This window comes from Chinchilla lanigera, unplaced genomic scaffold (genome assembly GCF_000276665.1).
Source record: "Chinchilla lanigera isolate Chin_1 unplaced genomic scaffold, ChiLan1.0 scaffold00002, whole genome shotgun sequence".
Classification (NCBI taxonomy): Eukaryota; Metazoa; Chordata; class Mammalia; order Rodentia; family Chinchillidae; genus Chinchilla; species Chinchilla lanigera.
The window spans coordinates 33,599,197-33,627,032 of record NW_004955403.1 but is presented as its reverse complement, the minus strand read 5'-3'; the positions used below and the strand labels follow the sequence as shown (position 1 = coordinate 33,627,032).

General features: G+C 35.1%; 1 protein-coding gene across 1 annotated transcript; it reads right to left on the bottom strand.

Annotated features, from left to right (window-relative positions):
- Positions 1-937: 937 nt before the first annotated feature.
- Scrg1 (stimulator of chondrogenesis 1) lies at positions 938-27,836 on the bottom strand. The gene is made up of 3 exons (XM_005373540.2): positions 27,216-27,836; positions 3,922-4,174; positions 938-1,502 (listed from the first exon to the last, which is right to left on the bottom strand). Exons 2-3 carry the CDS (start codon positions 4,158-4,160, stop codon positions 1,448-1,450), a joined length of 294 nt encoding a protein of 97 aa, XP_005373597.1. The 5' UTR covers positions 4,161-4,174; positions 27,216-27,836; the 3' UTR covers positions 938-1,447.

Sequence of the window (27,836 nt, the reverse complement as noted above, 5' to 3'; positions counted from 1 at the left end):
CACAATAATGGGGTGCCCACTATTGTGCCCTATACCTATTCATCGCATTATTCATATTATTAATAATTTATATTTGTTATAATAATTGTTTATATTATTATTTGCTTTGTTACAACACAAGTTCCAAGAGAACAAGTGCATCTTATTCATTACAGTATCCCGAAATCTTAATAATGGCTGGCATTTAGTAGGCATGTAATACATTTTTATAACATGACAGACTTCTGGAAATTACCCTAATGGCCACTATGAGTCAACTTATACTTATGAAGCCATTTCCTTTAAAAATTAGAAAATAGCTTTGAAGTCATATGTTTTATTTACTTTTAAAATGTATGTGACTTTTAAATCCTCATCAATTATTTGTCTCTTAGTGTATTGCTATTCTCAAAAAAATTGATAGTTCTGGGATATGTGTCCTGGTTTTTAAGGACAAACCTGTGTGTGTAACATACAAGCTTGGAAAGTGAAACTCTTCAAACTCTGCCATGATTTTTAGCTAATATCTTAAAGTTGAGTTAGCACCTGAAAAATGGAGCTAAGAAATTGCCTCAATTTTTTTTTTTTTTAAATTAGTACATGTTGCAGTACATAGTGTTCACATTCCTTGTGTGGAGTTGACACATTTGAATTCCTCTTTTCATCCTTTTCCCTCCCCTCCCCGTCCCCTCCCTTCAACTCTTGATCCCTTTCCCATTTGAGATCTGTCTCCTGCTTCCCCTTAGCTATCCCTTATTTTGCACGTTATTTATAATTTGGGTTTCTCATGTAAGAGGAACACTGTGATATTTAGGCTTATGTCTGATTTTTTTTTATTTAACATTATACAAATGTTAAATAAAAATTTTCCTACAAATGACTTTTCTTTCTGGCAGAATAGTGCTGCATTGTGTGTAAATACTACATTTTTATATCCAGTCATCTGTTAATGGACACATAGGCTGCTTCCAAGATATAGTTAACAGCAAAATGAAAATTTATTGAGAGCATTTGGCATACCTAATATACACTGAACTTTTGGTTTGTCTTTTTTCTTATTAGAAAACTTCCAGTTTTCGTTCTAAGGAATTTAATTTATACCAGATTTTTCTCATTAAGTATACAGAGACAAAAACTTTCACCTAATAACCAAGTGTGTTCCAGTATTTGAGACTGGGTTATGGCTATCCATCTGAGGGGACAGCATTCTTTTACTGTGTGTAGTGAATACCTCAAATGAAAATTCTCTTGGCAGAATTTTTAAGCAATTCTAATAAAGCCCACAGAAAAAAATTAAATTGAGCTAATTTTTTATTACAATTTGTTTAAAACAGGGTTACTTGTCCTAGACAAGTAAGACTTTATAGAATCTGTGCTTTATTGCACTATACAGACACTAGAAATGTAATAATACTGATATAATGTATGGGAAATTAAGAATGGCATTCTCCAGAAGACATGCAGATTCTCAGTGATTGTTGCAAGGGATCAGGAAAGAGATTTTTGGTCCAAAGAAGACATCTCTGAAAAAAAGTAGAACATCAGTTAAACTCAGCCGAAAGCTAAGATACATATTACCTTTTATATATTAGTTAAAAATGGACAGTCATCCCCAGGATATCACACACATATAACTATTCTTTTTAGGGGAATAAAGTACAAAGAGATGAGTGGGAGGACTTGGCATGGGAGCAACAGAGATCAAGAAGGTAATTGCTGCTTCTTCTTTCCCTCCAATTGTCATGATATACAAGCATTTACCTCCAAAGGAAAGAAGAGTGGGATAGTTTCAAAACTGCTATTATATGTCAAATTTCATTTTTCTGATATCAGAATGGACCATGAACTTTTAAGTCCACAGGTAAGAAAGAGAAAATTAAAGTGTTCTTAGAAAGGCATGGGAAAGAAACTACTCAAAAGGAAAGAACTGGAATGGGAAAAGAAGAAAAGAAAGAAGGAATATATATACATATATATATATATATATATATATATATATATATATATATATATGTGTGTGTGTGTGTGTGTGTCTGTGTGTGTGTGTATATATATATATATATGATAGCTAAGGTAATTGTACTACTAATTTTTATTACTCCATTGAAAGGAACAGTTAGTGTTTATATTGTTTGATCAATTTTTCATGCCTGTACCTAGTAGTCTGAGCAACTGCTTTGAAGATAACAATATGCAATATAATAACCATTGTTAATTTCCTGTCATCTTGTTTTGAAAATCTGTATCACTTTTATTGCTTTTTAATTTTCTTTAAAATAAAAATAAAGAGTCATTAAATTTCTAGGTTTTATAGAGACAGAAGAAATGTTTAAAAGTTTCTCAATTCTTGAGTCTGGTGTGGTGGTGCACGCCTGTAATCCCAGTACTCAGGAGGCTGAGGCAAGAGGGTCATTGCAGGATTGAGACCAGCCTGGGCTACAAAGGGAGCTCGAGGCCAGCCTGAACTGCATCGCAAAACCATGTCTCAAAAAAAAAAAAAAAAAAAAAAAAGAGGCAAACAAAACAAAACAAAAAAATTTCTCAATTCTCTTCTGCTCATAAAGATCACAAAAGGTAAAGTATAAAAATGCATGGAATACTATAGTATAAATTGTACATATGTGCAAGGTGGTGTTATGATTATGGCTTAGAAAAATATTTAGCAAAGTAAATCTCTTGCTACTGGGAAAATGGCATTTCAAAATCTAAGAGAAACTGCTTCTGTGTATCTACACTCTTGTTCAAATACATGAACACAAATAATGACAGTCAAATTATGAACCAAATACAAGTCCCTTTTAGCAAATTGGTTTCAAGTAATACAATAAGAAAAATGGAGCACTGTATTTTCATATTACTTGACATTTCATTTTTGTAGTACAGAAAAAGTTAAATCATTTCGTGAGATTAATTAGCCAAGTTGTTGGGTGTAATGATTTTCAAACCTTTATGTGTATCAAAGTCCCCTGGAGGGTTTGTTAAACCATATTTGCCAGGTTCCACCTCCAGAATTTCTGAGGGGTCTGGGTGGGGGTCCAAGGATCAATGTACATATTTAAACAAACTCAGGTAATGATGAAGCTGATATTCTGGGAAACTTATTTTGAGAACCAACTGTCTTGGTAGAAAAAACTCTGGTTCAAGTCTAAGTAGCTGGGTTCTAGATTCAGCATTGAATCATTCTAAAACATGATTTTAGAACGGAAAGCTAATCACACTTGTTGATTTATCTATCATTGTTTTATGCTTAAGGTATATCTACTTTCAAAAAAAAATTTATTTTGGATTTTTATTTAGTTCATTTCTGGTTAACTCATACACAGAACTGGGAAATTTTTCTTTGACCATCATTCAACTTTTTGTGTAGCTAGTCATTTCGTACTCTTTACTGTTCGGTAGCACTCTAACATCTTTTATCTAAAAGCTTATATTTTTAAATCGGTGGAAGATGGCAACCTTGAGGTTCATTTCTGCTACCAATAGATTTTTTTTTTCTGGTCCTGAGCATTGCACCCAAGGCCTTCACACCTGAGTACCCTGAACCTTCCCCAGCCCTTTTTAAGAGAGGGTTCACTTAAGTTGTCTAATCTGATCTTGAACTTGCAATCTTCCGGTCTCAGCCTCCCAAAGTACTGGGATTACAGCTCTGTGCCAATATGCCCAGCTCCAATAATTTTTTTAATAGTAAAAAATAAGAATGTAGAATTTAACAGAGTGATGTGTTAAAAATGTTCTGATTTTCATTTAGTTTTATTAAATTGCCAAACTCTTAAACAAAAATACTTAATTCCTCACACAGTGGTGGTTCTAGAAAACATTTGGGACTTGGACAGGATTTACTTTAAAAATAATTGCAGCAACGCATTCTGAGGGAAATGTCTTTAAAAGATTGTTTTCTGCATCTAATTCATAGAAATACATTTTATGATTTCATTTCCTTACCTTGGGCAACAGAGCAACTCACTGAAATTGCAGTAGCAGGCCATCTCACATCCCTTCCCATCCCAGAAATGATCTGGGACATTTACATCAATCTGTGTCAGCTCAGTGACCCCTTCTGGAAGGCTGTGACAATTGCGATCTTTCAGTATTTTTCTGTAGCAAGACAGGCGATTTGAAGGCATGCCTTGGGCTGCTAGCAGCAAAGTCAGCCCAGCAGTGACAAATACCATAAATTTCATTTTGGCTTTCGGGCCTGAGATAGAAGAAAAACCAGAATGTGTCAGTCTTTGTTTTATAAAAGATGGAATTCATGTGAATATAAAATTCTATGGCATTCCCCTAAACTCTTGGGTAAAAGGAGGTAGTCTTTTCTGTGATCCTCTGTGCTCCTCCAAGTATAGTTTTCTGACCATCTAGAGTAAAAGTAACTTAAAATATTTGTTAAAAATCGAGTGCTTGGATTCCATAAAAAATATGAAATGAGAAATGTAGAGGGAGGACAGGATACAGTGGTGAGAGAATCTGCATTTAATAAGGTCCTCTGACGTGTATGTGTTTGTACCTTCAGTAGAGAACAACTGCTTTTACAAAGGTATCACTCAGGTAAATTAAAAGAACGAGTAACTTCATTAACATAATGAATCTTAATGCTCAAAGTATGGCTCTGTGGTACAGCAATTGCCTGGCATGTGTGAGGCCTTGGGTTTGATCTCCAACACTGGAAAAACAGACAGATAAAAAACAAATAATGAGTCTTTACCTTGTATATCTTACATCTTCACAATAACATTGTCAAAGAACCAAGCTTCTATCCTGACAGAAATGAAAAACTGATATTGATAGATGATACTCTATAGATATATTTATAGTTTGGCTAAGTTTTTTAACTCTTCCAGAATTACTTTTAGGGCTTATTTGTATTGCAAATTCTTATTAATGTCTTTTATCTATATAGACGGTGTCATCTTAGCTACAATTGAAAATAGCAGCTTGAATTCCTGCTTATAAACATACCAGTGATGGTGAACTTTCAATGATACAAACAGCCCTCTGTGACACGCATGCCATGGGTTGGCCACCATTGATACTCTGCCTTTGCATACTTGCTGTCATGTTAACACATTCCACTGATATTTTGCTTATGGTAAAATATTTTTCTGTAGCTTTTACCCAACAGTCCTGTCTTGAACCCTTGAGTTCATATTAAACAAGTCTAATTCCTCTTCCAGGAGATATTTAAATATATCTTTTGCATCTAACTACAGAATATCCATCCTCTCTGTAATCAGGCTCCTCTGGCTTCTATTTTAGACGTCAAGAAAACACAGGCTGGACTGGGGATTTAGCTCAGCGGCAAAAGCGCCTGCCTGGCAAGCGCAAGGTCGTGAGTTCGGTTCCTGGTACGGGAGAAAAACCAAAAAAAAAAAAAAGAAAAAAGAAAACACAGGCTGTTTTAGCAAAGGAAGAACGGCGGAGAATACACAGCCATTCAGATTTCATCTTGGTGACGAGTGCCAATGTATCTTTCCCAGCATGGAAAGAGAGAAAGAGATAAAGAGTATCTGTCATTACATATTGTACATTGAAAGAAAATATTGCTGAAAGAAAATTTTAGTATGGAATTTTCAGCGATTAGACACATATTAATGGTAAATCATTTCAGGTGAGATATTAGATTTTTGAATAAACATTTATTATTTTCTTTAAGTTTAAAGAATAAAGAATATTTCATTTAAATAGTGAGTGTTTTAGCTTTTCTTCAACTTCACATTCTGAGCTAGTCATGTTTTGCTTTGCTTATATATTTTCTTAAAGTTATAAAGATCCAATTTAATTTCCACCTCCAAGTATTAGTGAGAAGACAAAAATGAGATCTGTTTCATTGTATATGTTTTCTTAATGGAGCAAGACATAACTGTAATACAGTGCATCATAATCTAATACACATACATGCAAGCACATGTCTGATACTTTTTGGTAGGCTTTTGCAGATAATAGTTTAAATTTCATATTTTAAAATATAGTTGTACCTTTAAATTACCTCAGATTAGGATCTTTCTTAATACCTGTAAGATATACAATTTTAAAAAGCTGTATTTCTTGACACTTTTTCAACTTAATCTTCAAGAAGGTAGTTAAAGCTACTGTGTATCAAGTATTTACTGTGTGGCAGGAATCACCACAACCATTAAGCTTTAAAAAATACTTGGTATGCAGCTGAACCCCTGCTATACAAGCAAAGATTTTTTAAATAGCTTTATTGAATTAATATGACATATGATAAACTGAAGATATTTAAACAGTTTGAAAAGTTTTGATGTGTATATCCTACAAACCCATCACCACAATCAAGATAGTAAGCGTACTTATCACCCCTAAATTCCTCATACTCTTTTGTAATCTCACCCTCCCTGACCCCCATTCTATATAGGCAACTACTGATGTGCTTTCTGAAACCAAATGCTAATTTTCATATGCTAGAGTTTCACATCAGTGCAATCATAAAATACACTCTTTTATGTGACATCTTACCAATCTTGAAATTTATATACATTGTATGTATCAGTAGCTAATTCCTTTTTATTGCTGAAAAGTGTCCCTATGTATATATTGTCTTTCCACCCAACAGTCAGTGAACATTTAAGCTGTTTTCACTTTGGGACTATATAAGTAAAATTTTTGTGAACACTTGTGTATAAGTCTTTATAGGATCATGGTGTTCATTATTCTTGGACGAATATTTAGATAGGGAATACAGACATTCCTTGTTTACCATTAAGCTACATTCCTGCTACTAGATTATTAACTGAATTGGTCGTTAAATGAGGCATTTTATATAGTATGCGCATTATAATATTCAGAACAAAGATATGGTCAAAGGAAATTCCAATTTGATGACTTATTTGCATAGCTCTTACATGCACTGCTGTAATGTATAAAAGAACATAACACTGTAGTACTGTACTGTTCAGTACAATCAGCAAACATTATACGACTGTATAAACAAGGTGTACTGTACAAAAAAGATACTGAAGATCTATAAACAAGATATATAGAACTGTACAAAAAGGCCGTATTACTTATTGTATATAGTGCATTACATGGATTGAAGATCTTTTTGCATGTGTTTGTCCAGTAATTTTAGTACATCAGAAAGACTTGTTTCTGCATTTAATATCTTTGCTTTTCTCAAATAGTTTTCAATAGAGGTGTGGGGCCATTTCCATATTCTCTGTTTTTTTTTTTCCATTGGTCTGGTTGTCTATCTTTATGCCAAAATGAATTTCTAAATCATAATTAGTAACACAAAGTGTTGTACAAATTAATGAGTTTCACTTTGGCATTTATACTCATGTATATATTGTGCTTTAATAATATCCATCCTCCCTTCTCCCCTTTCTTCTCCTTTCTTTCTGCCTCCCTCATTCTCTGTGCTCCAGTAGGCCCTCTTCTACTTTCAGGTGTTTTTGTTTTGTTTTGGTTTTTGTTCCCACATATAAGAAAAAGTATATAATACTTGTCTTTTTGTGGCTTCCTTATTTGACTTAACATGATGACTGCTTCCATCAACTTTCCTGAAATAACATGACTTTATTTGTTTTTATGTCTGAATAATTCTCCATTGTGTGTGTGTGTGTGTGTGTGTGTGTGTGTGTATATAATATATATATATATTATATATATATACACATATCTCATACTTTATCCATTCATCTATTGATGGGCATCAAGATTCCACATCCTACCTATGGTGAAAACTGCTACAATAACTATGGATATGCAGCTAACTCTGTATGCTGACTTTATTTCCTTCTTATATATAACCAGGAGTAGTAGAGCTAAAGTTGGCAGGTCTATTTTTAGTTCTTTGAGGACCCTCCATAGTGGATATACTAATGTGTATTCCCCCCAATAGTATATACAGTCTAGAAGTGTTCCTTTTCTCCATATCCTTACCAGTAGTTTGCGAAACTACGGCTTTGATTACTGGCACTATATGATAATTCTTGGAGTAAAGCAGAGTTAGTCCTTCAAATTTGTTCCTTTGCAAAGTTGTTTTGGTAATTATAGGTCTTTTGCATTTCTGGATGAATATTAATATCCACTCATTAATTTCTGTAGAAAAAGCCTCCTGGCATTTTGATTGAGTTTCCTTGACTTATAATATTACATCTCCTGACTCGTAAACATATTTTTCCATACTGTGTGCTCACTTACTTATAGATTTTTTTTTTGTTTTTTTGAGGCAGGGTCTTGCTATGTGGATCAGGCTGCCTTTGAACTCACTTTGTAGCCCAGGCTGGCCTTTATCTCACAGCAATCCTCCTGCCTCAGCTTCCTGAGTGCTGGGACCATAGGCGTGGACCTTCACGCCTGGCTATTTCTAGATTTATATTAAAATTTTGTTTCTTTTAGACTGTAACAAGAATATTTAATATGATATCTATCTCTTAACAGATTTTTAAAGTGTATAACCACTATAGTATTTTTATCTGTAAACACAATGTTGTGCAGCAGATCCCTAGTGCTTATTTCTCTTGCACAAATGAAATTTTTACCTCTTGATGAACAACTCCCATTGCCCCATTCTCTAGCTTCCAACAACCAATATTAGATTCTTGGTTTTAATGAGTTTTACTATTTTTGATATCTCACATAAATAAAATTAGCAGTATTTGTCTCTCAGTGACCAGTTTATTTCACGTGGTCTAATATGCTTAAGGTTCATCTAGAGGGCTACATACTGCAGAATACTATTCTTTAGTAAGAATGAGTCATATTCCACACTACGTGTATACAGTTGATGCATACAACTATAAGCTACATTTATAAAATCCCTTTTACCTATCAATAGACATTTAGGCTGTTTTTACATCTTGGCTATTGCGAATGGTGCTACTGTGAACGTGGAAGTCCTAGTAGGTCTTTGAGATCCTGATTTTAGCTCTTTGGAATATATGTACCCCAAAACAGAATGCCTCTATCATATGGTAGTTCTGTTTTAAAATTTTTGAGAAGCCTCTTTATTGTCTTCCATAGCAGCTGCACAATTTTGATTCCTATTGACTGTATATAAGGGTTCTAATTTCTCCACATCCTTACCAAAATTTGTCTTGTTTTGTAGCTTTCATTTGCATTTCCCTGATGTTAGTGATCTTGAGGATGATAGATAGATAGATAGATAGATAGATAGATATTGACCATTTGGATATCTTCTTCGGAGAAATGTCTATTCAAGCCTATGATCCATGTTTAATTGGGTGGTGGTGATGGTGATGATTGCTGTTGAGTCTTAAGAGTTTCTTATATATTTAAAAATTAATCCCTTATCCAACATATGTCTTGCAAATATTTTATCTCATTCCACAGGGTGTCTTTTCACTCTATTAATTATTTCCTTTGCTGTGTAGAGACTTTTAGTTTGATATAGTCACATGTGTTTATTTTCACTTTTGGTTCATGTGTTTTTGGTGTCAAATCCATGAAATTATTGCCAAAGCCAATATTAAGAAACTTTTCCTCTGTATGTTTTTCTATGAGTTTTACTTTTAGCTGTTACATTTTTACATCCATTTTGAGTTAATTTTTCTGTTAAGTATAAGTGTCCAATTTCATTCTTTTGCATTTGGAGATGCAGTTTTCTTCCCATGATTTTTTGATGAAACTGTCCCTTCCTCATTCCATAATATTGGCAATTTGACTGAAGATCAGTTCATTATTCACATGTAATAAACTGGCTGTCTATTCTGTTCTACTGGTTGTATGTCTGTCTTCATGCCAGTACCATATAGTTTTTAATTACCATAACTTAATTATATATTTGAAGTCAGAAAGAGTGACACTTCCAGTTCTGTTTTTTGTTTTCAAGATTGTTTTGGTTGTTTGATTTTTTAGAAATTTCATGTTCATCATAGGGAATTTGTACCTGTATATAATATACCTTGATTTCTCTTTTGTTCCCCATTCCCCTCCACTCCCTTCAGCCCCTCTTATCCTCCTTATTTATAAAGCATTGTTTCCATTTTACCCTATCATTCTTTGTTTTCCCTTCCCTCCTTTCCTACTTCCCTTTTCCTTTTGATCAATTTCTTTCCATTTCACAATTTCTATTATACACTCTAGTCCTTATTTACACTTTCAGTTTCTTATACCAGAGAGACAATGCAATATTTATATGTGTGTGTCTGATTTATTTCACTTCTGAATATGATCTCAAGGTGCATCCATTTACCTATATAAGTCTCAAGTTTACCATTTATGGCTGAGTAGTATTCCATTGTATTAAAAAACCACATCTTTTGTATCCATTCCTGGGTTGATGGGCATTTGAGTTGTTTCTAAAATTTAGCTGTTACAAATTGTGCTGCTATAAACATGGGTATGCATATATTGTTGTGGTATAATGCTTTTAATTCCTTTTGGAAGATAACAAGAAGAGGAATAGCTGGGTCAAATAGAACCTCTAGTATTTATTACCCAGTGCCTGGTGATAGATATGGGGTCTAGTTTTGGCTGTCAGTCTATGGAGATTTTCAGGAATCTCCATACTGATTTCCACAGGGGTTGCACCAGTTTACACTCCAACCAGCAGTGAAGTGTTCCTTTTTCCTCACAACCCTGCCAACATTTGTTGATTTCTTGATAATCCCCTTTCTTTCTGTAGTCAAGAATCTCAGTGTTGTTTTAATTTGCATCCCTTGAATGACCAGTGATAGTAAATATTTTTCATGTATTTATTTGCTGTTTGTACTTCATCATCTGAGAAGTGTGTGTATTCATCTCAGATGCCTATTTTTTGATTGGGTCTTTAAGTTTGAAGGGTCTGATTTTTTTCAATTCTTTCTAGATACTAGTCCTTTGTCTGAGGAACAATTGCTTAAAATTTTTTCCCACTCTGTGGGTTATCTCTTCACTGTGCTGCTGATTTCTTTTGCTGTGCAAAGCTTTTTAATAAAATGAGATCCTAGTTGTTAATTCTTTGTAATATTTCCCATGCAATTAGGGTTTTGTTCATAAGATCTTTGCTTATACCTATGTCTTCAAGACTTCTACCTATTCCCTCTTACACCACATGTAGTGTTTCTGTTTTAATATTTAGATCTTTCATCCATTTTGATTTTAATTTAGTGCCTGGTGATAGACATGGGTCTAGTTTTAGTGCTCAATGTGTAGAAAGGCAGTTTTTCTGGTACTGTTTATTAAAGAGGCTATCTTTTTTCCAGTGAACATGTTCAGCCCTTTTGTGAAAGATAAGGTGACTGAGTTTATTTGGAGTTGTTTCTGCATCTTTTATTCTGTTCCACTGATCCTCGAGGTTTTTTGTTTTGTTTTGTTTCTTTGCCAGTACCATGCTGTTTTTATCACAGGTTTGTAGTATTGTGATCGTGATGCCCCCTGCCTTGCCTTTGTTGCCCAGAATTTCTTCTGCTATTATAGATTGGTTCTGTCTCCAAATGAATTTTAAGATTGTTTTCCATCATTCTGTGAGATATGTTGTGGAATTTTGATCAGTATTGCACTAAGTCTGTATGACAATTTTGGAAGTATGGCCATTTCCACTATATAGGTTCTTTCTGCCCAAGAGCAAGGGATGTCTTTTCGTTTTCTCATATATTCTTCAATTTCCTTTTTCAGAGTACTATAGTTTTCAATGTAGAGGGCTTTTGCTTTCTTCATTAGATTGATTCCTACATATTTCATTTTTTTGGATGCTATTGTGAAAGGTGTCATTTCTCTAATTTCTCTCTCAGTGAGTCTGTCATTTGTGTACAGGAATGCTATTGATTTTTGAGTGCTAACTTTGTATCCAGCTGTGCTACTGAATTTGGTTAAATTAAATCTAGAAGTCTTTTGGTAGGATTTTTGGGATCTTCTATGTAGAGTATTAATTTAATTTCTTCCTTTCCTATCATTATTCCTTTTATTTCTTTCTCTTATCGCACTGCACTGGCTAATGTTTCCAGAACAATATTGAATAAGAGTGCTTGTCTTGTTCTTTATTTTAGAGTGAAAGCTTTCAGTTTTTTTTTCATATAATTTGATATTGGCTGTTGGTTTATCATAGATGGGTTTTATCAGATTGAGATAAAGACCATCAATCCCAATTTTCTGTAGGGTTTTCATCATGAATGAGTGTTGAACTTTGTCAAACACTTTTTCTGCATCTATTGAGATGATCGTATGGTTTTTGTCCTTAGCTCTGTTAGTACGGTGTATTAAATTTATTGATTTGCATATGTTGAACCATCTCTGCATCCCCACTTAGGGATGAATTCTACTTAGTCATGGTGTATAATCTTCTTGATGATTTGCAGCATTTTGTTTGCCAGTATCTTACTGAGGATTTTTGTGTCTATGTTCATTAGGGAGAATGACCTGTAGTTCTTTTTTGTTTGTTTGTTTGTTTGGATACTTCTCTGATTTTGGTATCAGGGTAATGTTTGCTTCTAGACATGAATTTGGGAGTATCATTTGCTTTTCAATTTCATTAAAGAGTTTGAGGAGTAATGGCATTAGGTCTTCTCTAAATTCCTTGTAGAATTCAGCAGTGAGTCTATTAGGACCTGAGCTTTTCCTTCATAAAGGTTTTTAATTATGTCTTCATTGACTGATATTGGTTTATTTAGCATTTTTATACCTTCTTGATTAAGCTTTGGTAATTCACATATATCTAAGAATCTGTCCATTTCTTCTGTGTTTCCCATTTTATTCCATTTTATTAGAATACATGTTCTCAAAAGTAGGTATTGATGGTCTTCTGGATTTCTGCAGGATCTGTTGTAGTTTCACCCTTTTCATTCCTACTTGAGTGGTTTCTTTCCTTTTTTTAGTAAGATTGACTAGGATTTATCAACTTTGTTTAATCTTTCAAAGAACCAGCTCTTCCAATCACTACTTCTTTGTATTGTTTTTTAGTCCCCGTTGCATTAATTTCTACTCTGATCTTTTAAATTTCCCCCTTTGTATGAGCTTGACTTACTCCTTTTTTTCTAGAAGGTTGAAGTTCAACATTAGATTGTTTATTTGAGCTTATACTAGTTTCCTGACATGGGTATTCACTGCTATAAGGACTGTTCCTTGTAGGACTGTTTTCACTGTGTCCCATAAGTTCCAGTACATTGTATTGGCATTATCATTTAATTGTAAAAACTGTCTAATTTCTTCTTTAATTTAATCTGTCACCTACTGGTTATTCATGAGGGTGTTATTTAATTTCCATGTATTATGAAGTCTTTGCAGTTTCTTTTTCCAGTGACGTCCAATTTCATTGCACTATGGTCTGACAGTGTGCATGGGGCAATTTCAATTCTGTTGCATTTACTTAAGCATGTTCTGTGAGCTAGTATATGGTCTATTTCTGGAACGTTGTATGTGCAGCTGAGAAGAATATGTATTCTGATGTTGTGGGGAGGAACACTCTGTAGACATCTACTAAGTCCATTTGTTCAAAAATTTGGTTCAGTTTTAAAATTTCATTGTTGATTTTTTGTCTGATTGATCTATGTGTGACAGTGGGGTGTTGGGGTCCCTCATTATGATTGTATTATTGTTTATTTGATTTTTTATGTCTGTTAATATTTGTTTCATCTAGTTGGGTGCACTGACACTTGATGCATATATAATTCTGCTTGTGATTTCTTTCTCTTGGATTATTCCCTTTACAAGGATGTACTGACCTTCTTTGTCTCAATCAGTCTTCACTTGAAATCCACTATGTCTGCAAATAAAATAGCTACTTCTGCTTTTTTTCTGGGTTCCTGTTGCATGGAGTATTGTTTAGCATCCTTTGGCTTTTTTATTTTAAAGAGAATTTTAAAAAACAATAGAAATGATACAGAATTTTAAAACAAGATGATAGGAAATAATTAGTCATTATTATAATGCATAGTTATCTTCAAAGTAGTTGCTCAGATTACTAGGTATAGGCATATAAAATTGATCAATGTAAGCACAAACTCTTCCTTTCATTGAACTAATAGAAATTAGTAGTAAAATTATCCTAGCTGTCTTGTGTATTTATACATATTTTTCCCTCCCTTCTTTTCTCCTTTCCCCTATCCCAGTTGTTCTTTCCTTTTGAGCAGTTGCTTTCCCTTTCATAATATTGTAGCTTTTGGAATTTATTTGCTTTTTCAGTTTCTTACACTAGGGAGATGATATGATGTTTATACGTGTGAGTCTGATTTATTTCACTTATGAATGTGGTCTCTAGTTGCATTGATTTACCTATAAAAGCCTTGAGTTTATCTTTCTTTATACCTGAGTAATACTCATTGTATTAAAATACCACACTGTTTTATCCATTCTTTGGTAGATTTAGCTATGACAAATCTTGCTGCTATAAACATGGATGTGCATATATCACTGTGGTATGATATTTTCAATTCTTCTGGGAATATACCCAGAAGGGAAATTAGTGTCTGAATTTCTTTTTTAATTAAATGTGTTTCTTGTGTGCAATATATTGTTGGAGCTTGCTTCTTGATCCATTCTGCCAATCTGTTTATTTTGATTGGTGAATTGAGACCAATACCACTAATAGTTATAATTGATATGTATTGACTTATCCTTGTCATGTTATTTTCCTGTTGTTAGCTCCCTCTCCCCGCCCACCCCATTTAATTGCTTGCCTTGTCTGGTAGATTAATTCTGTTGCAGTTCATAGAGCTGTAATCCTTGTTACCTCTTTTTAGATTACCCTTCAGAACATTTTGGTATGCTGATATGGTGTTCATAGTTTCCTTAGGTTTTCCTTGTCATGGAAGTATTTTATTTCTCCATCAGTTTTGAAAGACAGTTTTGTGGAGTACATCAATCTGAGTTGGAGATTGTTTTCTTTTAGGGCTTGAAATGCTTCACCCCAAGCTCTTCTTGACTTCAGAGTTTGTGTTGAGAAGTCTGCTGTGATTCTAATGAACTTTTCGTTATAGGTGATTTTTTTCTTTTCTCTAATAGCTTTTACTATTCTGTGCTTGTGTTGAATTTCTGGGATCATGACTATTAGATGCCTTGCTGTAGATTTTTTTTTTATCATGGCTAATTGGAGTTCTATATGCCTACTTGGCTATATATCAAATTCTTTTTCCCTACTTGGGAAGTTTTCTGCCATGACTTCTGTGAACAGGTTTTTTATGTCTTTTGTGCTCTCCTGCCTTTTCATTGACTCCTATCAATCTTATTTTATTCTTCAGTGCATCATCTAGCAGCTTCTGGATTGATTTCTCATAATCTTTACTATTTTTAAGAAATCTTTCTTTTCATTATTGCTAACCATAATCCTGTCATCTATATCTGAAGTTCTGCTCTCACATTGGCTTATTCTGCTGTATATAGTTTCAGTGGAATTTTTAATCTCCTGGGTATCTATTTGAATCTGTTCCTTGGATTCTATTTCTTTCTTTCTTTCTTTCTTTCTTTCTTTCTTTCTTTCTTTCTTTCTTTCTGGTTTTTTCCTGGTACCAAGAATTGAACTCACAACCTTGCACTTGTCAGGCAGGTGCTGTGCCACTGAGATAAATCCCCAGCCCCTCCATTTCTTTCTTAAGTTAAGCATTCATGATTTCCATTGTTAGGGGCTGGGGATTTAGCTCAGCGGCAAAAGCGCCTGCCTGGCAAGGGCAAGGTTGTGAGTTCGGTTCCCGGTACCGGAGAAAAACCATGATTTCCATTGTTTTCCTAAACTCTATTTTTAAAAAAATCTGTGTCTGTTCTAGAGTCACTAAGCATGTATTTCACTGTGGTCACCATCTCTGTAATTATCTGAGAAATTATTTCTGATTTGATTTTTTTAGAGCTTCATTCATCTGCTTTGTTACTTCCACTGTTACATCAGAGAGTCCAGGTGGGTAGCTTTCTGATCATTTCACCTCTTTGCCTCCTGAGTTTTCCTTTGGTGAGCTAGAAGTCTCAGGTTGTATCTTAACTGTCTTCTCATTTTCTATTTTTTAAAAGTTTATTTCCTGGGTTGATGCTTATAAATTGCCTATAGCAAGTAGATTTATTGCTAGTATTTAGAATCCTTAGGAAATGACTATTTCTCAGAGATGTCTTCCAGGTACACCTGGCTTTTTGGTTTTGAGTCTGTTGCAAGATCCTACCTCTTCAATTTATTGAGGATAAGAAGTTGCTGCCTTTTTGTCCCAGCCCCTGGTTTTTTGGCACTGGCCTATGGTATTTTTTATGACTCTTAGGAGATCTCAGTCTTGGTATACTAGGAAGAATAATTGATTAGAACAATTATGTCACCTTGGCTAAAGTGGTACAATCAGCAATAGCAGTAGTACCAAACACAGCCTAGAAAATGACAAACTGAAGTAACTATTACTTTGCCACATTAACAGTATGACCTAGATTTGGGGTTATATAACAAAATCTAAAATGAGTCAGGAAATTGTATGTGGTAAACAAGCCCTCAATATGGCAGTTTTACCCTCAGGGGAGAAACTTTAAAAGGGGTTAGTGGGGGAAAATAGAGAAATAGGAGAAGAGAAAGAGATTAGAAGCAAGGCTGGAAGACAAAACAAATTCATGCAAACTTTGGGAAATTGGTGAAGAAGACAGGAGAAAAAGAGAATGAAGAAATGAAAACAAGAACAGAACAACAGCATCAGAAAACTAGAAACTGGTTCACACTTATAAAAAAAAAACAATCAAGAAAAATAAAACAAAATAAAAAACAAGAAAAGGGAAAAAAAGAAAAAAATAAGATAAAAACATCCACTCCAATACATGTCTCTGCTATCATTGGTAGACAACATGGGCACACAGAACTCAGATCTGAGTTGATTAGCCCCCAGAAAGCCAGCTGTAGCTTTACAGGGGGTAGTGGATAATCCCAGCAAGCCTGCACCTTTAGTTCCACTGAAGTTCAGGGTGACTTCTAGCTGTGAGGCTGCAACCAGATTTATTCAGCCTGCAGCAGTCCATGTGCCTCCTGCCACACTGAACTTGACTCCCCGCCAACTTGAACTCAGCTCCCTGACCTTCTGCTGACTTGAATTTGGCTCCCTAACCCTGTCACTGGGAGCCACTAGATGGAGCTGGGCCACAGCTGTTCTAAGTTCTGAGCTCAGTTGGCCTCTTTCCAAGATGGTTACTGGCCCATCACCCTCTCCTGGGAGACGTCTGAACCCAAATAACTCACCAGCGACGGCAGTGTGCTGTGTCCACAGCTCCACTCCACTACTGTGTTTCTCTGTGAAGGCTTCTGGGGTCACCAGTAGTCATTGTGCATCTGCAGGTTCAAGTTGCCCCTCTCATGCAGTGAGTCAGGGCTGAGGGAGAAAGTGTTGCCTGTCACCTGCCTCTGCACTGAGGTCTCTCTTCATTCTCCCTGTGGGCTTCAATTTTTGCCTCGGATTCCTTGTGGGTCCCAGGGACCTGCTGCCCTTCTTCTCTTCCTAACATTGCTATATTCCAGGGTCTGGATACCATATCTCCGAGAGGCTCTTTCCCCGTTGTTCATCACTCCACCATTTGGAGTCTTTTGTGGTTTTGTATTAATTTTAAAATTTTTCCTATTTTTATAAAAAATGCCAGGGGGATTTTGATAGAGATTGTGTTGAATCTATGAAGCACTTTGAGTACTGTGGCCATTTTAACAATAGTAAGTGTTCTAATCTGTGACTACTATTGGAAAGAATTCCATTTGTTTGTGTTTCTTTCATTTATTTCATTAATGTTTTTTAGTACTCATTTTATGTCATTGGCTTCCTTAGTTTATTAAGTGTTTTATTATTATTTAATTATTTTGATGCTAACATAAATAGGATTGCTGTCCTAAGTTCCTTTTCCAGATAGTTTTTTTAAAATTAATATATAGAAATACAATTTATAGGGCCAGGAATGTAGCTCAGTGGCATAAGTGCTTACCTGGCAAGTCTGAGGTCATGATTTCAATTTCCGGTACAAAAAAAAAAAAAAAGAAAGAAAGAAATACAACTTATATACTGTAACTATACTTAATTTTATATTAGTCACTTTCTCATCACTGGGGTAAAATACCCAGCATTCACAATTTAAAGGAGGAGACTTTTCTTTTGGTTCATAGTTTTTTAGAGCTTTCAGAGCATAGTTAGAAATGGCATGGTGGAAGGAAGGGTCTAGGTAGAGGACCCCTACTCATACCATGGTGGCCAGGAAGCAGAGACAAGATGGAGGAGCTGGGAAGAAAGATATGCATTTCCAGGTTATGTCTCAGGGACCTGCGTCTAGCTATAGCCCACATCCTGACAGCAAGTCAGCTACAACACTCTCATGATTCAACCATCTTCCAAAAGCCCTATCTCTAATTACATGAGAATTTTGGGGTCATTATTGACCTAAACCATAGAAAAAAATTTATGAGTTCTAATAGATGTTTTTGGTGGAATCTCTAGGATTTTTATATATAGATCCTATCATCTGCAAAAAAGTACAAGTTTACTTTCTTTCCATTTTGAATGACTTTTATTTCTTTGTTTCATCTAATTTATGTAGCTAGAATTTACAGTACTATGTTGAATAGAAATGACTGTGATCATAGTAGAAAGCATTCTATTTTTTTTTTTTTTACTGTGGAATATGGCATTAGTTGTAAGGTTGGTATTTGTTATGTCAGGTAAATTTTTCCTAGATTACTTTGTTGAGAGTTTTTAACAGGAAAGTGTGTTAATTTTGTTAAAATATTTTCACTTATTTTTTAATTTTTATTAATAATGTTTGTAGTACATAATGATTATATTCATTGTGAGGAGTTGTACATATATACACTATATCTTATTTATTTTTTTATCAGCCCCCCTTTTTCTTAGTCTCTTTCCCATGCAAAGATCTATCTCTATGTTTGCTATTATCTTTTATTTTTCTCTTAAATTTATTTATACTTTGGATTTCTCATATAAGATAAATCATGCATATTTAAGCTGTATGTTTGATTTATTTCACTTAACATTATGGTGTCAAGGTGTACCCATTTTCCTACAAATGATTCTAGTTTATCTTACTTATGTTATTACAGTCTTCTGTTGTTGACTCTTTTTTTGTTGTTGTTTAACTACTCACCTTGCTTGATATACTAATTTTAGCTTTTCTGGCTTTGTTGTCTCTGTCTATAGTATTCTTAAGTATTTTTTGGAGTGCTGGTTTGGTGTTTATGGATTTCTTAAAGTGTCTTGTGGAATGTCCTTATTTTTCTGTCAGTTTTGACAGATAGTTTTACAGGATACAGTAGTCTGGGTTGGAAGTTATTTTCTTCTAGGGCTTGAAACACCTCACTGCATGATCTACTAACCTTTACAGATTGTGTTGAAAAGTCTGCTGTAATCCTAATGGATTTACCTCTTTAACTGAGTTCTTTGCTTTTCTCTGACAGGTTTTAACATTCTGTCCATGTGTTGGACTTCTGGGATGTTGACTATGATGTATCATGAGGAGCTTTCCTTTTCATTACAGTTATTTGCTACTCTGTAAGCCTCATTTATCTGTATGTTGAATTCTTTTTCCATACTTGGAAAGTTTTCTGCTATGATTTCTGTAAAAATTTTTTATTCCACTTATACTGTCATCCAGTTCTCTCTCACTCTGGTTAGCTTTAGGTTAGCCTCCTTAGTGTCATATAATAGCTGCTGAATAACTTTTCCTTGCTCTCTTATCATTTTTAAGATTTCTCTGAGCATATGATCACATGTACTTTTTGCCTTGATGTCCAAAACTCTTCCCTCATTTTGGTCATTTCTGCTGTTCAGGTAATCCCAAGAATTCTTTTTCTCTGGGGGTTTCTGTTTGGAACCTTTCTTGGAGTTTATTTCTTTGGTACATTTGTCATTCATGTTTTGAATAGTTTTGGTCAGCTTTTCTAATTGTTTGCTTCACATGAGTCAGTTTGTTTATTCCACTATCTTTTGGATTATGTCATCTTAAAGCTTGCCAAGTTTTTTTTTTACTCCTCTGAAGTCTTTTTGTGCAGCTCAGCTGATTAGTGTTTGATTTGCTTTCAATCAGTGCTCCTTTGAGGCACTCTGAGAAAGGAGTCTTTGGAGAGATTTTGTGCCTTTTTTTTTCATGTTCATGTGTGTGTGCGTGTGTGCATGTATGTGTGCATGCATGAGCATGATCTGAATGTTGAGGTCAAATAGAGTGAAGAGAATTCTTTCTGGTATGAAGATCTCTTTAGATAGGTTCTGTTTTCCAGTAATGTGTTCTTGGCTTTATTTGTCAAGCAGCATTGTATACCTGTTCAACCTATTTAATTTAATTGGGTTAGCCCTGACACTAGGTTGCACGGAGACAATTTTACTGGTTATAACAGCATCGACTGATCTAACCATACATAAATCATAAGCAGTGAAATTTGCTTTGATAATTTCATCCTTTTTTCAGTGTCCCTGAGAGACTAAAATATTATATTACTATTTGCAGTTTTTCTGGGATGTAGAAAGTGGGGGTGGGGGAGAAAGAAAGGAGAAAAGGAAAAGGCAATGTCAGTAGCAAGAGAGGGAAGTAAAATATTGCCTATAGTGAAAAAGACAGGAAGTTGGACCCTTGGAGTTATTTTTATAGTTGGAGTTGAGGTGGATTCAGAGAGGCAGGAGGGACATGCAGATGGGTAGAAGCATATTTAGAGACTGAGGGAGGCAGTGTCAGAATCTGTGAATACATTTGTAGTAAGTTTTGTTCGGATCTTCTAAGCACAGTTGTGTTAAGGATTACACTAACATGCCCTGGCATAGTAGGTACTCTTTAAACTATGTCACTGGTTAATTCCTATTCTCTCATGATATATAGAACACATAGTTGTACTAAATGATAGGTAAAGAGAAGGACAGGGAGGCAAGGAGGTTAGAAAATGAAGAAGAGAGGAGAAAAGCAAATAGGAAAGGAAATAAAAAAATAAGAGAAATACTAAAAAAGGGAGCAAGACAAAGGACAAAATGTTTGCTGTTGTCCCCTAGGCAGCCATCTTCTTTCTCTCCTATTGAGATAATCATGTGACTTTCACTGTTAATTGTATTAATTTGGTGTGTCACATTAATTGATTTACATACATTGGATCACTCTTTAATTCCAAGCATAAATCTCGTTTGGTCATGGTGTATGATTCTTTTAATGTGCTGCTGAATTTGGTTTGCTAATATTTTATTGAGAATTTTTATAGCTGTGTTTATTAAGGATAATGGCCCATAATTTTCCTGTGCTTTTGTCTGGCTTTGGTGTCACGGTGATTCTTGCCCTGTGAAATGAATTTGGAAATGTTCCTTCTTCTTTAATTTTTTGGAAGTTTAAGGATTTACATGAGCTCTTTAAATGTTTGGTTAGAATTTTCCAGTGAAGCCATCTTTCCTGGGCTTTTCTTGGTTGGAAAGTGTTTATTTATTAATTCAGTTTCTTTACTAGTTGTAACTGTGTCCAGACTGTCTGCTGCTTCATGATTCAGTCTTGGTTTATTTGGTATTTTTAGAAATGTATCCATTTCTTTTAAATTATCCAGTTTGTTGGCATATAATTGTCCACAGTAGTTTCCTATAATCCTTTTTATTTCCATGCCATTGGTTATAATGTCTTTTTTTAGGTTTTTAGTCTGCTGTCTTTTTCTTAGGTAATCTAGTTAAAGGATAAGTTTGGATCTGACTATTCTTAGCCTGGTGTGAGTAGCCAGACATTCTGTTTTCTAATCTTTTTGTCTCTGTGACCTTGGATAGTTCCCTCATTTGCATATGCTGATCATCTTTCTGCTGAATATTTGAGTGAGGCTCTCTGCAGACCTCCAGAGTTCTCCCTCTGTCTGTGGGCACTGTCTTCTCTCTGGTTCTGTGAACTCTTTGGTCTCCCTGCTTCTCAGGCATATTTCCTTAAGTCAGGGAGTCTGTTGGACTCTGCTTGGATTCCCTTTGCCCATGATGCAGCATGGAAACCCTATCAAGGCAGGAGATACGGGAAATTTTAGGGCTGTCCTCTTTCCTTTCTCATCTCTCAGGGATTTATATCCTTTATTGGTGAAGCCCATTATCTTGACAAACGTTTCATACATCTTTTGTTTTGTTTTGTTTTTGTTTTTCTTCTGGTACCAGGAATCGAACTCATAACCTTGCGCTTGCCAGGCTGGCGCTGTGCTGCTGAGCTAAATCCCCAGCCCCCGTTTCATACATCTTATATTGAATGTTACATCCCTTGTTCCAAGAAAGCAGGTAAATCTGGTTTCTGTTACTCCATGTTGGGCACAAACAGCTTTCTACATCACTTTTACCATGTGTAGCTATTTTTAGAGGAATGCAAAAAATACCCAAATCTTATAAATCCTAGCTATCAGTTGTGTGCTATCCTGGTAATTTCAATGCTTAAGTTAAATTCTCAAAATTATATATCTTTTTTTCTTCTATTCCCTTTCCCACATTGAACTGTGGTTCCTCTGGAGCCCATCTTTGGATAAGGCTAGTGGCTACTGGGTCCCAAGTACCAGTAGCTCCCATTATCGTTTGCCATTCAGGCCACTCTTCATCCTCTCAATACAAACCTTATTTATTTTATTCTAGATAAAAGAGGCTGCTAAAATATAACCTAGAATCATTCTCTTATCTTTAGGCCTAAATCTTTATATACTTCTTTGATGATTTAGGCTCCGTCTTCCCATACCAAGTCCAAGCATGGCAGACATAGTCACAGGAAGTACAGTAAAACTGAGAATACAGGGAAGTCAAGGAATAGAACTAGTATGGAACTCGAGTAGTAAAGTCAAATAGAGGAGACTAGAAACAAGCTACTTTATGGTTCAACTTAAACACATTTAGACTAAATGAACTTAGGGAAAGAAAAACCAATAAATAAATACAACCTCTTCCAAAAGCTCCTGTTTCTTAGAGTAAAACCTAAAGCCATTACAATGGCCTTGATATGCAATGTAACTAACTATACTATTATAAAATATTCTTATTACATTTTCCCAACTTGATGTAAGCTTCAGGAAGCCAAGGGTTTTGTATCTATGTGTCTTATGTATATTCTTTGTGTGTATGGGAAACAGTGGCTAACGTGTTAGTGAATGAAAAATAATATATCCTGATTTCTAAGTGCTTGAAGTCAGGGAAGGTAGATTGCTAAATTCAGTATATCATGGCAGAAAACTATTTGTTACTTGAGAAAGTTAGTGAGCTGTTAAATTTACTTGTCAGTAGGCACTATTATTTTAATAATTAGTTTGTAGTTAATAGTCTGACTTTACAATGTATTTCCCAATTCCTGTTGTTTTCCTTTTAAAAAAAAATTTAAAAATACCATTCATCTGGCTATATTTGACTTAAGATATATATATGTGTGTGTGTGTGCGTGCATACACTTATCACAATATTCAGCAAGTACCACCTGCCTTTAATCTCTTATTAGGTTCCTATCAAAATGTTGAGGAGTGGTCAGAGAAGAAAACAATAAACTATTTTTCATCTTTTTGCCTAATGTCTTTGAATAAATTTTGTATTATTTTAAATCTTTGGCATTTTCATATATTTTACAGCTTTGATTGTCTTGGTGTTATTGGTTTGTTTTACTATGTAATCGTGTTCTTATTTCTATCTTAATTGTATCTTATTTATGTGGCTTTTGGAAAACATTATATATATAATCAACCTGGTCTTTTACTACTCTTACCTACATACAGGTGGAATTTGTTCCTGAGCTCATTTCATGACTGTTAGGTGTGTAAGATTTCTTTGTTACTAGATCCATATTGTTGATTGGCTTAAAAAAAAAAACAAAAACCAGAAACACATTTCCTTAAAAATACTAATACATATTCATTGTAGATACTTGAAAAATATAGAAAAGCATAGATAGAATAAAATTCAAATAGAGTTCCAGTACATAGAGGGTTATTGCTAACATTTTGATGTATTGGGTTGTTTGTTTTGTTTTGGTATGCATAAATGAAGGTGTTACCAAGAGAAAATGAGATAGCCAGGGAGAGAATACAAGGAAACCCAAACATTTATGTACTGTGTGGAAGATAAATCAGAGAAAGAGATTACCAACCAGTGAAGGAGATTGAAAAGGGAAATATAGGGTTGTAAAGTAATGAGAATAAGTGGAAAGGATAGGTGAATGGAAAGCTCAGAAAATTCATGTCATTTTGATTTAAATGAGATTTATTCATCAAATCATCTCCATTACAATCTGTTTACGTAAAAGCAGATGAATTAAAAATCCATATACCACCACTCCTTGAGTGGCCCTGTGTCTCTAAACATATATGATGTCTCCTCAAACAACATTAGCGTTGTTAAAATGTAAGGATGTCAGATAAAATGTAAGATATCCAGTTATATTTCAACTTCAGATAAATGATGAATAATTTTTAACATAACTGTATCCCAAATAGTACATACTTTTCTATATTGGGTTAATTTTGATAATTTATATTTTGTTAAGTTTTACTGAGTGTACTGGGAAACCACAGGAAGATTTAGACATGGTAGCAGCATGATAGGAACTATATCTTTAAGAGAAAGATTTATGTTGTGCTGAGCAAGACACTAGAAGTAGAAAATAGGGAGCTTTTTGTGAGATTGATGAAAGCTATAAGCCAAGAGGGAAAATATGAAGTATGACTCTTAGGGTTTTGGCTGGAATGGCGTTGCTATTTACCGAACTGAGAAAGAACTGGCAGTAGCCAAATTTGGAGGGAATTTAAGAGTAAGCTTTCAGGATAGTTCAGTTTGAGATACCCATGAGGGATCCAGGGGAACATGTTGAGTAACTCAGCAGTTGAATATGATGAATCTGAAGACAAAGGCTAGATATACAACTCTGAAAATAAGAAAGATATTTACCAATAGAATCTATAGCTTTGGGCCTGCCAGGGCAGTGGTTGTTGACCAAAAGAAGACAAGGCAAAGGAAGTGGCATGGGGTGGTGCGATATTCAGAGGCATGAAGAATCATGAGGCGTGATGCTGCCGTGTCCACTTGTAGCCACGTTGTCTATAGGGTTAGATGACTTATGCATCATACTAACTGTGGAAACACATTGTTTAGTTAAATTCACAGTTCTTGCAGCACAGATTACACATAAGTGCTGTGGAAACAGCAAAGGAGCTGTGAGAGTAGCATCATGCAGGTGAGGGTGGTAACTTTTTATTTTAATGCCTCAGCACCTCCTTCAATGCTGGGCCCACAGTAAATGCTCAAAAGCATTCACTGAAATAATGAACAAATAAATTGCTGGAAAATCAGCTCTGTTGCCTGTTGCCATACCGTGTGTCTCACGTCCACGCCAGAGCACAAAGTAGAGTTTTTGCCACAGTTTTAGTCACATTCAGCGATGGAAAGTTCCACACCTGGCAAGCATTTCTGGTAGATTTTCTTTTTAACACATTATAAATTGTATGTTTTAACTGAAACCTTCTCTTCTTTCTTAATTGTAGATAAATAGCACTAATGCTTATTTAGCAAATGGAAAAATGTCTGAGCCAGTGTGTTCCTGGGATACATTGGGTTTTATTGTTTTTATTTTATTTATTTATTTATTTTCCTCCACTAAAAGACACCAACCTTAATCCTTGGCAATCCATAAAAACCATATATTTTCAAGTGCCAACCAGAGTGAAAGAACTGGCCAATTTTAAGCAAGTTGCTCTATTTTTTTTCCCTCTTTCAGTTGAGGTATGTGCACTTAAAATTCTTCCTGGACTATAGCCAAATTGCAAAAGAAAACAAAGTTAAAAACTGAAGATCTGAAGAAATATGCAAGGGAACCTGAATTGATTATGCATTTGTTTTTTAATTCAATTTTTATAATTAATATTGTTTCTAATGTATGACACCATTCATATCCAAGTACTGACATAATTTTTAAAACATCAGTGCAAGGGATCAGATCAAAATTGTGAGCAAGACTTTCTCAATTAAGCAATAAGTCTTTACCACCATCAGGCAACAGGGCATTGCATATTTAGGTTCTGTGAGGGTAGTTTGTACCAGCAAGTTTTTGAATGACTGGAGTTAAATGGAAACTTGAAAACTTATCCCATCAAATGGCCAAAACTAACAGGGCTATGTAGCTTAAGTATTCAGACATCTATGGTGCAATGCTCAAGCAGGCAACTGATGTCAGTTCTGGGAAATGGTATTCAGAGCAGTGGAATGAAATAGTTGATGATTAGATAGAAAGAGCAGTCTACTTTCAGATTTCTCTGCATAAACGGCAATAGAGAAGTAAAGCTGCAAAAACAAATGGAAACTCCAGCCCTGCACTTGACATTTGAAATATCAAAATGATAGTTGGGAAAGATTAAAACGGCTGCCCTGATGTGATGTTTCCCATTCACCTCTTCTGGATGATGAAAATCACAGTGGGTTTGAAAGTTCTGTTTTTCTCATTAACCATCTTAGAAGAGGTTTGTGCTAAAATGACCAAGACCCCAAGTGAAATTTCTTAACAGAGGAACAGAAGTGATATTAGAAAGTGGGTAAGCCTGTCAAAGATTCTTATAGCAGACAGAGTGTCTAAATACTCACGATGCCTACATCCACAGAAAAATTAAGTCTGCATTCTCCCTGAAGGTGATCTGATTTCATGCCTCTCGGAGCATGCTAAAAGATGACATCAATATCCAGTCTTACATCGTCCTAATTGTCTTAGCTGCAATAAATCATCATCAGAGGAGAAAAGGACCAAAATTGGGGAGTATTTTTACAGCCTATGTAACGGAGTTAAGGAATTTTAAAGAGGACTGTTTCTAAGCCCCACAGGGAGAAAGTATTCTCTTTATCTTAGCAGTACAGACACTGTGTAGTGTTCCATGTTAGGAACACCAAGGATGAATTCAATGAATTCATTCTTTGTGTCGAATATTTATACCAGTTTCTTTTTAGGAATCAGGATTTTTAAAAGCAGAAACATTTGCTTTCTTAGACACTGCAATTAACATCATGCAGATTAGGCAACAGAGAGGTATAGCTATTGCATTTGGAACAATCTGATATACTTCACCATCCACACATAATTCTGAGGGCTGGGGTAAGTCTTGTGTGGGACTAGCTTCATAGTGGGTTTGTATATTAATTGTACCACAGTGAGAAATCTGCTTCTTCTTAAATTTATGATTAAACAGCATTCTTAGTTAAGAAATATATATATCCTCTTCTGGTTCTTTTCCTTTACCCCAAGAAGTATCATCTTTTTCCAAGCGCATGTACTATTTCCTCAAAGGATCTCTCTGTCTCTTCCCTTTATTTCAACAGACACATACATTTCTGCCCTAATCTATAGCAGCACTTTGGAGTATAACACATGACATGAAATGTTTTTTACAGAAAAAAATTACATACCCTTTTCTTCTTCTTTCCTTTTGGTCTTGTTGGCAGAATAATCTTCTTAAATGCTCCAACTGACTGGATGAATTTGGGCAAACAGAGAAGAGAGGAGGTGCTGGAAGGAGGTCCTTTACAAATGAACCTTTGTCTGCCTTGTCTCTTGCCTGGGATTGACAGACTCACTGCTCCAGCCAGGACTAGAAGGAGGAGGAGGGAAGTGAAGGAGACAGGGCTTCAGGAACTGCCTCCCTTGGGATCTTCCACACCAGGCAAGAATGAATTGAACAGCTTCTTTAGCAGGGGAATAACCAGTGCACACAAGAACCTCAGGGAAGCAGACTCTGACAGCAGTAAAATATGAAACCTGAGGGCTTTAAAAAGAACACAGAGTGACTTTTACCTTAAGAGAAACTTATGTGTACGTGGGGCAGGGGAGGGAAGAGAAGAGGAGGAGAATGGTTGACATTATTCAGGGAGATGACTGGGCATTTCTTCCCATTTTACAGTCTGAATTTTTTGTCTGTTTGTCTTGTTTTCCTCACCATCTCAATACAACATTTTGGTAGAATGTATGAACATCCCAGTTGGGTCTGAATATCCCAGTTCACATCCCATCCCTCCAGCTTCTCACCCAGA

Coding starts and splice junctions, on each gene's coding strand:
- Scrg1 (XM_005373540.2), bottom strand. CDS start 4,160: ATGAAATTTATGGTATTTGTCACTGCTGGGCTGACTTTGCTGCTAGCA. Junction 1,503..3,921: donor GAGTTGCTCTGTTGCCCAAG/GTAAGGAAATGA, acceptor ACTTTTTTTCAG/AGATGTCTTCTTTGGACCAA.